We start from the raw sequence: 14,179 nt of genomic DNA on the forward strand, positions 1-14,179 counted from the left end.
GGAGAACGGGGTGTTACAAAGGTCCTAAGAAAAGAGGTGTCAAAGACCACAATTGTACAGAAAAACTAGTCAAATTAAGACCATTTGTTAAACTTTGATAGAAACACTATATGACTGCCAGTCAAGGATCTCTTTGGCAAGACATTTTTTTTTGAGCTTATAACTTACGTCTTGTAAGTTCATTTCACAAGAAAAGACTTCTTTGATAACCGCTGCTTTCTCACGAACTTATAACAATTTTTGATAAGCTAATTCAAGTAGCTTATAACTTATCATATTTTATCTCATTTCACATTTGTAATCTTAATTGAAAATTTAATATCAATTAAATATACCATTTTATGTCTTTTCATATTTTTAACTTTAATTAAATCATTAATTTTATCAAACACTATGAATTCAATCAAGTGACTTATTCACTGCGAGTTATAACCTAACTTATCAACTACAAGTTCATTCATTATAAATTATCTTATTGGTTATCCACGATTTATTACAAATATCTATATTAAATCGATTTATTTATAGTTTTTAGGTGTATTTATTTTAGAATGAAACTTCAAATCAATTTATTAGAAATTAATTAAATTTTCTTTTTATCAGAGATTTAATTGAAATAAGAAAAATTATTAACATCAAATTGAGTCTTTTATTCGAGAGAAAATTGAGTCCTCTATCTTTATTTCATGGTCTTGTTAACCAGTACCCTAAAGATAATGGTCAAGGAATGTACAAATAGAAATTTTGTCTTGAAAATATAAGAGGTTACTTTTGACTAAGTAATAATTACACAACTTTTTCATAAAAACTTACTTATTTTGGATGATTAACCAATGCCTAGGGCACTAGTTAGCATTCTCCTTATTTTATTATATACTCCCTCCGTCCCATATTACTTGACCTAGTTGACTCTGTCACGTATGCCAATGCACAATTTTAAACTTAAATTTCTTTAATAATCTAGTAGAAAAAATTACAAAAATTTGATATTTTGAAAATATTAATCGAGACGAATCTAACAACATCTTATATGCTATATTTTGTTTTTATATATTAGTAGAAAAATAGAGTCAAAGCATGGTACATGAATAGTGCAAATATTCTAGGTCAAGTAATATGGGACGGAGGGAGTAGTTTTATACCAAAATGGAAAGGTCAACAAAATACAATTCATAAGCTTAGGCAGTTAGGCATAGCCCCATCATCCCTATCTTCTTCATCATTCTTCTTTTCAATTTCAATACAAAAATCTTCATTTCACTTTCAGCTGAGTTCATTTTTTTTCTTCTCAACTGAGTTTGTTCATATTAAAAATCGAAATTTTAATATTTATCTTCATCTGGGTTGAAGAATTATTGGCTGCTGAAGAAAAAAAGGAAAAATTCTTGACTGTCTGTGGAAAATTTTAAGTGGGTTTTGATTGAATCGAGAAAAAGACTCGAACTTTGCAGATTGAGATTATTTTTCTATGCGAAAATGTGGATCTTGTAAAGATATTGATTTAATCGAGAAAAAGAAAAAAAACTGAAAAAGTGATTATTTTTTTTATCAGCTTCAGGTGGATCAACTTTTAGAAGAAGAAGCTTAAAAAGGTGAAGTAGCTTTTAGATAAGTTGAAAAAGTGTTACTTTATTTAGTGTTTAATTTTGAATGATAAATATTTAGTAGCTGAATACATTGAGTTGACTAAAAAAAGATATGCAAAGAGATCATAAGAAGTTGAATATTTAACATTTGTGTGTTTATGATTTGCCCCACTTTGGTGAAATGCAATTAAATGTTCATTTTAGATATTTTATTTTTGTATGGTTTTGGGGAGGGCGCTTTAAATGCTGAAGATTATTACAAGTTGTTAGGTTGTCACATTTAAGTTGATCAGAAGAATATGAGATCACTATCAATCCTATAAAGGAAAAAATGATATGATTTTCCTCTTTCTTAAATGAGGTAGTTTTACATTTTTGCATTGTTGATGTTTGTCTTGTCTTTAATTCTGGCAGAAGGTTAATGATGATGCTTTTGCTGCCTGAAAATTTAGTACAGAATCTATGGATGATTCTGTTTCTGTTGTTTAGCAGTAATCAAGGACCTATCTAGCAGTGACACTTCAATACTTCATATTGAAGGCGTGTCATTGTATATGACACCGACACGACACTTGAAGGTGTATTATTGTATCCGACACCGACACGACACTAGTAGCACACGTGGTTATCTTGAATTGTTCTATTTTTTCAAATTATTATCGGTGTTGATGTGTTAGTGTCGTGTAGTGTTGTGTCTGGTTTTTGTATCTGTGGTAGTGTTGCTCAAAAGTGGACGAGGATAAGAACTTTTCTTGCTGGTTTTTCCATTTACCTTAACTAAAACAAAGCTTTCTGATATGATTCACAGGCATTTGTGGCTGCAATGTATTACAGATATATGAGTGCTGGTAGAGTCCAATATGTTAGAGTTTCATAGAGTCCGTGTGTAGCTGAGTGGAGTGAATGCTGTATTCGGATTTGTAAAAAACACATCATTAAAAGTGGAAGAGGTTGTTGTTACTTTTAATCTGATTTAAGTGTATCAAAATGGGGATTCAGTGCTCCAGCTTGGTACCATGCTGTTTGGATTCACAAGTTAAAGCATCTGTTCCTGAAGTTCCAGGTGCTGGTAAGTAAAAATGATACACTGTAGTACATTCTGTTATGCTGATTAAACTATTATCGATACTTCATTTGTGTTTATTGTGGCGTCTGTTGCAGAAAATGAGGATAGAATTGAGACCAATGATGGACCTTCATTTCGGGAATTTACGTTGGAGCAACTTAATAACGCAACGTCCGGTTTTAATGTTGAGAATATAGTTTCTGAACATGGAGAAAAGGCTCCAAATGTTGTTTATAAAGGGAAGATGGAGAATCAAACGAGGATTGTTGTTAAGAGGTTTAATAGAAGTGCTTGGCCCGATGCTCGTCAGTTTTTGGTAAATTTTATCTTTTTTCTTTTTAATAACTTCTTCAAACATACTCTTAAACTTTCAATTCTTGTGTTCAAGACCTTGCACTACACAAAACAGCGTTTCAAGCATGAAATGCCGTTAATGGGAACATGCTAGTGTGCTTGTGTAAGTTGTGTTTAGTGATTAAATCGTGACATCACTTATAAGTATGTGTTGGGTATGACTCATTGTTTACTGATAAGTGAAAAGGCCGTCTGAGTGGTACGGTTTACGGGTAATCTTGTAAAGTGTAAACTGGACTGTAGTATTTAAATGCAAGCTGTACTCTGTAGTCCCTAAGCTTGAATAATCGAAAGGTATTGCAGCTGCTCTGCAATCGGAGACGTAGGCACAATTGGCTGAACCATGTCAAATGTCGTGTGTTCTTTGTTTGCATTTTTTGTATCTTTTTACTGTTGAACCATGGTTGCAACAATATGTTATCCATGATATTCATAACAGTCAATAAAATGGTTAAGTTTGATTATTTTTCTGAAGCTAGTGCACAAAGTTGCGCTGGTATGTTTTCTTTTGACTCTGTCCTTTTCAGTTTCAATTATTTAATGCGAACAAATTTTGATAACTGTAGGAGGAAGCTAGATTGGTCGGTCAGCTTCGTAGCGAAAGATTGGCAAATTTGCTTGGATGTTGTTGTGAAGACGATGAGAGGTTGCTTGTGGCTGAATATATGCCAAACGAAACACTTGCAAAACACCTTTTCCACTGTAATAGCTCGTTTCATGCATATGTCATCATTTCTTTTTCTTATTTTTTTTTGAAGAGATTTCTTTTTCATATTTGAAATCAGATCAGTGTGAAGTAATTGTTTATCTTTTCATTTTTTTATTGATCATCGGCTTTGTTATGAGTCAATACTAAGGCTTCATTGGTGTATAGTATGGGATTAGTACCAAAGCCATCATCACAATTCAATTTTTTTCGTTTGAAATTTCATAATGTTCACCATTTTAAGGAAAGTACTTATTTTAAAGTACTAAGTTATCAACAAAAGTAGCATCAACTATTACTAAATTTATGCAAAGAAATAATTTCGAGGTGTGAAAATCATCTTGTAAGGGTGAAACCATTTTTATTTATTTTTAATTTTGAAGGTGAGAACTCAAACAGTTAAACTGTGGCATTCAAACTCTAAACAAAACATTATGATGTTTGAGCCTTTCTCTTTTGAGAACCTGTCTTCTTTGATACCAATGTCATGATTGCATTGTTGAAGCGGTATGTGTCTATGTCAGGGGATTCTCAACCGATGAAATGGGCAATGCGACTCAGAGTTGTTCTACATCTTGCAGAAGCTCTAGAATACTGCACAAGCAATGGTCGTGCCCTCTATCATGACCTTAATGCATATAGAGTTCTATTTGATGAGGTAAGTTTTGCACTCCACTTCTTAATACGTTTTTAACATAATTTGATTAATATAAGCAGTGAATAATATGTTAATATTTACAGGACGGTAATCCTAGGCTTTCAAGTTTTGGCCTTATGAAGAATAGTAGGGACGGAAAAAGTTATAGCACAAATTTGGCGTTTACTCCTCCAGAGTATCTCAGAACTGGTGTGTCATATTTCTTTAATGCTATGGTTTTATTTGAATTAATATTAAGAGAAGTTATGATACATTTAGTATTTCAAAATTGTTTCATGAACTGAATACAATACCATTCTCCGTGTGTCAAATAACAGTTTAAAAAAGGTTAAAGTGACTGCTGAACAGATTATTGAATTCATGAGTTGCAAAAGTCCAACTTAGATTAAACATAAAGTAGATCTTAAACGATGAAGAAGTGTTACAATGATGCTTAAGTTCGCTTAAATTTGTTTCATTTTTCTTATGTAACCAAAAAAAGGAGACAGATTCTGTGGATGTATTGTATATTTTACCTGAAGTCTAAGCTCATTCCATACTCAAGAATCAATTTATAATAGGTTTAATTATTCTGTTCGTCCTCAAACTATTTGGAAAATTTTAAATAAGTCATGAATTAAAAAATTTATAATTGAGTCCCTGAATTTGTCTGAAGTATTTAATTAGATCCTTGAACTATTTTTTTAATCAAGCCCCTGAACTCTTGAATAATTTCTAACTAGGTTCCTCCCAAAATTTTAAATGATTTTAATTAGGGCCCTAAACTCTCGAATAATTTGTATTTGGGTCCCTAAGTTTAGGAACCTAACTCCAAATTTTTTGAAGTTTAGAACTTAATTAAAACTTTTTAGTTTAAGGCCCTAATTACAAACTACTAACAATTTCAGGGATCCAATTAGTTTAGGGACCTGTTTAAAAATCCTCAGACAGTTCAGGGACTACGAAGTAATTAAACCTAATATATTCCGTTATAAGAAGGCATAATATGTGCATGGTTATTTATTTATTTATTTTTTGTAACGGAAAAATGTTAGTATTGTCAGTATTATGCTAAGAGTGGGGGATCAAACCCTCGACCTCCTTATAACTCCACTCTTTAACTCCCTCACTCCAGCCGATGTGCATGATTATTAGTTGCCCTTCTTGCAGTTTAACAATGTTTAACAGAAAACCTGTCTTGCATTATAACAAATATTTTGTAAAAATTGAGTGATACCAGATTTCTTACGACTCTTCTTTGTTCTGTAGGGAGAGTAACACCAGAAAGTGTAATATATAGCTTCGGCACTCTTTTGCTTGACCTTCTTAGTGGGAAGCATATCCCTCCCAGTCATGTAAGTCATCTTATTTTGGGGAAAATAACTCTCTCTCACCTATATCCTCCTAAAAGAAGGAAAGGAATGGATAAAAGTAGATAAATGTTGTAAAACTTTATTAATTATTAATTTATTACTTAATTCCAATTGATAAAAATATTTACCATTGATTTGTGAAGTTGAAGATAGCGTAAATTTGACTCCATGTTTCATTTAGTATCCATATTTGTATATTTATATGTACTTGAATACCTGATTTGAATTTTTTTGGAGCAGGCCCTTGATTTGATTCGCGACAGAAATATTCAAATGCTCACAGATTCTTGTCTAGAAGGACAATTTTCTGAAGATGATGGGACTGAGTTGGTGCGGTTGGCATCTCGTTGTTTACAGTATGAACCTAGAGAACGACCTAATACAAAGTCGATAGTGGCTGCTTTGGCTCCTCTTCAAAAAGAAACAGAGGTGTGGCTGTCTATTATTATTGTGTGATAGTAATTAGCCAAGTATCACTTCTTAGTAGTAAGCTTGAAAAATACCTCTATGTAGGTTTTCTTTCCGAGTCAAGGCAAAGACCAAATGTGATCAATGGCTTTTCTATCAATTTATTTTTCTATATTCCTACTTACATATCTTGGCGCACACATGAATGACTTTCATGAAAAAACAGAACACAACTAATCAAGCTTGGAAGTTCTACTCCTGATTATTTTGTCTAACCAAGATATTTCCTACTAATTTCTTTCTAGGTTCCTTCCCACTCATTGATGGGTATCCAACATAGTGCTACTATTGCTGCTTCGTTGTCCCCACTTGGCGATGCATGTTCAAGAAAGGACTTGACTGCCATACATGAAGTTCTCGAAAATATTGGTTATAAAGATGATGATGGAGTGGCAAATGAGGTTTTAATCTATTACTACATTCCTTTTAATATATCTCTCAAAATATTACATTCTTTATTAATTTTTATATTTCTCATGTTTATTAACGTGCAATATATTTACTCATACAAACTATGAAATGATATATTGTCCATTATTTTCTTCCGATGCTAACCTGTGCATAATCTTCCCTGAACTGCAGTTATCTTTCCAAATGTGGACGGATCAAATGCAGGACTCACTAAATTGTAAGCAAAAAGGGGACGCTGCGTTCCGGCACAAAGACTTCAAACTTGCAATAGAGTGCTACACACAGGTAGTTTTTTTGTTTTGTTTTGTATTCTTAACTTTTCGCATGTTACAGAATATATCCGTCAATATTCTACAGTTGTTGCTGATGCAATGTTTTAAAAACCAAACCAAACTTGATGGTTCAACTGGTAGAACATTGTACAGTCCTTTACTACGGCTCACTTATTTTGGTGCTTCAATCACGGTTTTTTCGTGGTTCGGGCGGGTTAAGGCTGTTGAACCATGATCCAGAGGTCTCGTCAGTTCGACGCCTGGTTTGCTTTTTAAAACATTGGTTTGATGTGAGATTTTCACAATGATGAATAATGCTTTTAATTTCCTACTAGAATTATGCATCAATATGTTTGTGGTTAGTATAATAATAAAGTAATTGGTTCTTATATTCGATTCTGTATTAAGTCAATGAAGGAAGCATTTCAGTAGCACTTTTGGATCCTTCCTATTTAATGAGAGTTTAATGTTTAATTATGTTTAATGAGAGTTTAATGTTTCACATGTAGTTCATTGACGTTGGAACAATGGTTTCTCCAACTGTTCACGCACGTCGCAGCTTGTGTTACCTCATTAACGACATGCCTCAAGAAGCAATGAACGACGCGATGCAAGCACAAGTAATTTCCCCTCTATGGCACATTGCATCTTATCTTCAATCTGTTTCTTTGTCTGGGCTAGGGATGGTGAACGAAGCGCAAGTCGCACTTATGGAGGGAACAACGCTGGAAGAGAAACGAAACACACCTACCGGAAAAAAGTGAAGAGTTTGTACAAAGAATTTATCGCTGATTGTGTTTTCTGCATCATGATCTGCATTGGTTATAAATTTCATCATGTGTTTGAATTTTTTTTTGAAGAAAGAAAGATTTGATGAGTGAGTTGGTAACATCCCTCCCCCTTTTTATTGGGTAGGCTTGGATGTTGTTTGTTTGGTTCTACTATGATTTGATTACAAGAGCATGAATAGTATGTATTTATTTGTTTCTCCAACAGGAAAATAATGTGATAATAAATATGTTAGGAACCTTTCTCTTGGCATAAGAAAGAATTCTCAAAACTGGGCAGATTTGAATAAACAGAGGAATAATTCTTACTAGAATAAAGATTGCAAATGAAAGAAGGATTTCTTATTGATGTAGTGAGGTTGAAAGAGAAATGACAAAAGGTGTATAATGAAGATGATAGGAGCACTCTCCTTTCACACTAGAGCATTTTCTAGTCACTAATGTGAAATTATTCAAAACTTTAATCGCCATCCAACACTTGAGGGCTATTTAAAGACTTTCTAAGAATAATCAAAGTAACAACTCTTTAATAGCCATCCAACAAACTTCTACTCTTTACTGCTCTATAACTAAAAATAAAGAAATCTTTACTACTCTATAGTCTATCCAATATTTATATCCCAACACAAAACTCTGTTGTTCACTAATCACTACCAATAATGTATTGGAATGCAGAACATTATTTACTGTTTTCTTTCTCTTCTAGCGTAAAGAATTGGTACAAGAACATATTGTGTTTTTTTTTTCTTACCACCATGCAACTTGTGGCACTGTGAATTTTGTGAAATTTGTCACTGTTCCATTAATAAACACAACACCATCACCATCTAGCCTGTCCTTGACTTACAACATGAAATAATTGATGTCTCGGAAAATAAGATAGGAAGCTCATCCAAAAACCAGAAATGTCATTTATAGAGCTCTTAAGTCAATTAGATAGATATATGGTTTCACTAAATGTGATTGAAGTGTTTATATGATCAACTACCATGTTATGTTTTTTTTTTTTTAATAATTTTTTTAAATGTATATAAAAATATAAATTCAATCGTTCAAAATACTCTACTCTAAAACCCTCCACACGAAATGAAAGAAATGAAAAGTAAAGGAGAGAGCATTTGCTCAAGGGAAATGTCATCACTTTTCATGAAACTAATCCTTTATAGCTGAGTGAAACAAACATTTTGCAACATTACAAAGGAAATTATTATTCACAATATTTTGGTGCAGCAGTGTTTGAGCAAACAAACTACATGCATGTCCAAATAGCTTTTATTCTAATTATTCATTCTCCTAGTGGAAGAAAACAAAGCCTAAATGACTTTGTCTAATAACATCATCATACTTATTAAAACTAGATTGTGTCATTAATCTTAATGAGCCTTGGTTATAGTAGTTGAGTTACATGGTTCATAGCAAAAGTCAGTGATATCAAGGCAATCGCACTTCAAAGGTAATGTCTCAAAACACCTACAAGTCTTGCAAGCTGAGTGACATGTTGGTTTAACATCAGTACAACGACACTGAGGAGGGATTGATTTTGTGCAACCACAATTATCACAACATGGTGCACATGTTGTCGATTTGACACCATTGGATATCACTTGAGTGATGAGGGAGTTTGGTTCAAAACGAGCATCAATAATGGTTGTGGTCAAACCTATGAAAAAAAAGTAACAAAGCTATCTTCATCTTCAACTCCATCTCTCTAATCTTTTTCCTTCCTTAATAATTGTATATGTGAGGATGCAAAGAAAACTATTGCATTGGTCTATTTATAGATAAAATTTTAAATGAGGTCAGTTATAAATTGTGACAATGTCTTACTTTGCTTCATATTTTTAAGAATATATATGAATGTCATCCATCATCTTGCACAAAAATACAAATTTTAGGGGTTGTCAGTTTGCTTCATATTTTTAAGAATATATATGAATGTCATCCATCATCTTGCACAAATATACAAATTTTAGGGGTTGTCAGTTTGCTATAAAACGACGTGGATAATCTTGGTGAGATATTTCTTGACATTTTTTTATTGTTTAATTCATCAATTAGTCACCAGCATGCATAATATTATTATAATAAAGGATTTTGCTTGCACGTTAAAATAAGGTACATATAAACATGTAAAATAGTAATCAACATTTATGAGAGTTTGATATTATCCTAACATTAACATGTGGTTGGTCGTTTGAATGGTAGAAGACTCTGATACCTTTTGAGTGGTTAGAAGTTCGATTTTTTATGGATAGTTGAGAAAGACAAACCTAGACAAAACCGTCTTGTCTAGGAATTTGCCTAGACGTTGAACTTAAGTTCTCAACTTTGAGAGGGCCTTCAAGAAGCAAGGAAAACATTAGATGTTGGTAAATAACCTCCTATCTATCCAATAGATTTCCAACTAATGATAGTGATAATCATTGAATTGCAGTGAATACTTCTAGTTTACTATGAAATTCTGAGTTCAAAATCTAAAAATATAACAATGTTAAAATTAGTGAGCATCCATTTTTTTTTGGTTACAAGTGAGCAACCATTTTACCATATATGTAATAATACTCGACTCGAGATGGCAATTCTTGATTTTTAAAAAATAAAATAGCAACTAGCATAGATGTGAGGATTTTATCAAGAAAATCACATATTTAAGGATATACTCTTTTACCATGCTGACACATAAAAGTCTGCTATGGATAAAAAAAACCAATGGTTGGCGGTCAACATTTAACCAAAAACAAATTTATTTTGAAACGACTTTCAATCAAAAACCATTTGTTTCTTCAAAAAAAAAAAAAAATCACAAACCATTTGTTTAGATAGACAAAATTGCAAGCTATTAAAAACACATACACATATGTATATAGATAGGTATTCGAACTTTGGTCACGTCGTTCTCCCTAACAATTTCGGTATATTTGTCGGTTGAATATTTTATATATCAAGAGAAAAACTTAACTCGTTTAGTTTTACTATTTAGATATAATTTATTAATTTCTTAAACTCATTTAAAAACAATATTGTCAATGTAAAATCAATATTTTATTTTAATGAAAAATTATTGAAATCTGAATCAAATTAACCATATTTTATTAAGTATGTGAACCTAATGAAAAATGGAAATAAACATTTACCAAGCAATAATATTAGACGGATGGATTTTGTCAAAAAAAAAATATTAGACGGATGGATAACCCAACTAATTTGAGTTAAAAGATAAAGAGTCGGAGGTCTTGAGTTAAAAAATATTCAGATGAAGAAATAAATATTAATCTAACAACTGACTGGTAATATTTGTCGTTAAAAAAAAATCAATAATATTATATATTCATGTCCGGGCAAAATAATATACACCATCCAATCACTATTATAAGCAAAACTTAACATTTTAGATTCATTCATTAAATGATGTATGTGGTCTATAATAAAGACCATATACATAATTAATTGAATGAATTTAAAATGCAAAATTTTGCTTATAATAGTGACCAGATGGTGTATTATATATCCGTGAGAGAAAAACTTAACTACTTTTAGGGAGTAATAATTTTTTGTAACGGAGTAATAAATTTTTATATACATCACTTAAAAGTCATGTGCTCTAATATGACTAAAATGTTGCCAAATCAATTTTTTTTAACGACAATGTTATTGGTTAGATTAGTTTTTTCTCCTTCATTCGGGTTTACATCAAGACTTCTAGCTGTTTATCTTTTATCTTAAAACAATTGTGCTACTCAACCCCTCAAATTGTTAAGACATTTGATATATTAAGGAACTTGTTCAAACTCGCAATACACATATTCTCTTCACTTAGCATACACGTGAGTGAGGTACGACTTTCACCATTAAAGCATTCATTGAAACCAGAAAAAAATAATCAAAAGTTTACTATATATAAGTGAAGTGAGTCCAATGTTTTAAGGGTAATTGATATGTCAGAATCAGGATGACCTACCGTAGTATTTTAGAAGTTACAAAATATAACTTTTAAAAAGTTACGATAGGTCATCGTAATTCTGACATACACACTGCAATACCAAATATAGATCGAGAGTGTATTTCTAACATGATGCTCAATAAAAGGGTACCAAAGTGCACACTCACCATTTTTATTGAAGTACAAGTAAATTTTAGAATAAAATAAACGGGGGAATAAGTGTTAACCGAAAAAATGGGGAAGTAATGTAGTATAGTATTTTAAGAGTGCACCTTTAAAAATCAGTTGCTTTATTAGACTAATAGACTTTATTAGCGGATTCAGTTGGCCGACCTTGTGCCCCAATGGTGATGCTACTATATACAATGTCAAATGAACTCATACCATATTACGATTATAACCCTGGTTGTACTCTATTTATAGACACCACGTAGTTGCATGTCGATTCACAAAGTAAAGAAAGATACGTAATACTAAAGAAAGAGAGAGCAAGTGAGAAAAAGAATTTGAGAAGAAAGAATATGGAGTTGAACAAGAAGACAATGATGAAGTTAGCTTTGTTGGTTTTCCTCTTGGGCTTCACTTCAACCATGGTTGATGCTACAACCACTGCATGCTGTGATTCCTGCCCTTGCACAAAATCAATCCCTCCTCAATGCCGTTGTCGTGATATTGGAGAAACATGTCACTCAGCTTGCAAAAGCTGCCTTTGCACAAAATCTATTCCTCCACAGTGTCACTGCGCTGATATCACTGACTTCTGCTATCCAAAATGTAATTAACTATGTTGGTATATACCATGCATGTGATGAAACAAAGTCACTTAGGCTTTGTTTATTGTGTATGGAAATGAATAAATAATATATCAGTGGAATAAAAATTATTGCTTGGCCATGGAGTTTGTTTTTGACAAACTGCATGGTCAAAGTGTTTGTTTTACTAGCTTTCTTCGTCTTCCATTTTTGTTTTCTAAGTTTCCTTTGAAATTATTTAGCTAAATAGATGATTTTGAAAGAACCCCTTATGAAATAATGATTCCCTTATGCTTTTTTTGGAAGTTTGGAGGGGAAGGGATTAGAGGGCTTTGAGGGCGGAAAATATAGAGAAAAATTGAAAAATCTTCACATGATAAATTAATGTTTATGATTAATATATTTTTAACTTTATAAATATTATGGTAATAATCATTGAATTTTGATGAATTCATAAAAGGGAAATGATAAATCTCGCGAGGGAATTTGTCCCAAGAACATAGCGAAAGCTTTTTATTCGTTGGTCAAACATTTGACTCAACCGGTTTTCCATGTCATGCGGAAGTTAAACTTTGTTGCTATAGTACAAATCGGACACGCCACCTCGTGAAATTATCGGCAAGTATCCATCGTGATATATAGCATCACCGTACGTATAAACCTCCAAAATTCTTCAAAACCCTCGTCCAATTTAAATTTTGAGTTCCCTCAAATTAGAGAATTAAGTTTCGTAATATGTACTTTTATACATATATAAAGAAAAAAAAGTTTTGTAATATGAGGAAAAATGAACCCTTCAAAACTTTTCCTTCTCAAACTCCCTCATTTCTTTCACTCACTCCTTGATTTTTTTTCAATGTCATCTCATCCCATCATTTCCCTTCAAACTTGCAAACAATGTCTCAACGATAATCTTTACCAAAATTATTTAGAGGGGAACACCTCTATAATCCATGGCCCTCGGGTATGAACAGGTTTCGTTTAAGAGAAGAAAAATGGATAAATTTGATAGATTTAAATTTAAATGATAATGAATGGATCAAGTTAATTTATTAATCCATCAACGTCCTTTAAAATTTCTTAGAGGAAAAAAATCAAATTCAATCCATCGACAAAACATAAAATTATCCCCTAAACGAGACATAGAAAATATTTAAATGATTTCCTCCCTTTTTTGAGAAACGGCAAACAAACTTTTGTTGAAAAAACACAACATATTTGAAAAACAAGTGATCTATTTAACAATCCTCAACAAAAGTTACGTGTCAAATGTTGTAAAATATCAAAATCATCAACGACTAATGCAACCTTACTTGATTGTCCAGTCCAATAATCCCGCGACCATTATGAACCTTCTGAAAAGACCATACAATGCTAAATTAAAACCAAACTTAGCCTAATCCTAGCACTATATTCTATGGTCCAAAAAACGCAAAAGATCGGTCAAATCCAAGGATAACATTAGGCAACATTTTCATAATTTCTACTTGGTATGATGGTGTTGACTTTGAACTTTAGAGTGTGCTCCTCCTCAAGCTCTTAGGTTCCATTTTTCAGTATCAGTTTGGATAGACTAACTTAACTTCTTCAAAAATAAAAAGAATTTCATAAATTAAATTAACTGCTTTGACTATTTCATTAACCACAAAAATACAAAGCGTTAATCACTTAATGAAGTAGTGAAATTGTTTAATTACACAACTCAAATTTTGTGTTACAAAAATCCTTCTTATTATAATATAAAAAGTTTTTATTGTCTTCGTGAGCTTAGCTCAGTTGGTATGGACAATGCATAAAATATGCAAGGTTCGGAGTTCAAACCCCGA

The 14,179-nt window shown here is 32.1% G+C and overlaps 1 protein-coding gene and 1 pseudogene across 2 annotated transcripts; both read left to right on the plus strand.

The window, feature by feature from the left end:
* The first annotated feature begins 1,157 nt into the window (after positions 1 to 1,157).
* On the plus strand, positions 1,158 to 7,921 carry LOC146908666 (serine/threonine-protein kinase BSK8-like). Its single transcript, XM_085722462.1, has 11 exons — positions 1,158 to 1,592; positions 2,395 to 2,655; positions 2,748 to 2,968; positions 3,573 to 3,708; positions 4,237 to 4,370; positions 4,454 to 4,559; positions 5,619 to 5,704; positions 5,963 to 6,151; positions 6,436 to 6,591; positions 6,773 to 6,886; positions 7,383 to 7,921. Exons 2-11 carry the CDS (start codon positions 2,574 to 2,576, stop codon positions 7,635 to 7,637), a joined length of 1,479 nt encoding a protein of 492 aa, XP_085578588.1. The 5' UTR covers positions 1,158 to 1,592; positions 2,395 to 2,573; the 3' UTR covers positions 7,638 to 7,921.
* Positions 7,922 to 12,039: 4,118 nt separating this feature from the next.
* On the plus strand, positions 12,040 to 12,540 carry LOC146908667 (seed trypsin/chymotrypsin inhibitor TI5-72 pseudogene; annotated as a pseudogene). Its single transcript, XR_015017467.1, has one exon. The product of XR_015017467.1 is annotated as a seed trypsin/chymotrypsin inhibitor TI5-72 pseudogene (transcript).
* The last annotated feature ends 1,639 nt before the right edge of the window (positions 12,541 to 14,179 follow it).

The sequence above is a fragment of the Medicago sativa genome, chromosome 7 (assembly GCF_051527215.1).
Source record: "Medicago sativa cultivar Bolivia chromosome 7, Bolivia_mono, whole genome shotgun sequence".
Taxonomy (NCBI): domain Eukaryota; kingdom Viridiplantae; phylum Streptophyta; class Magnoliopsida; order Fabales; family Fabaceae; genus Medicago; species Medicago sativa.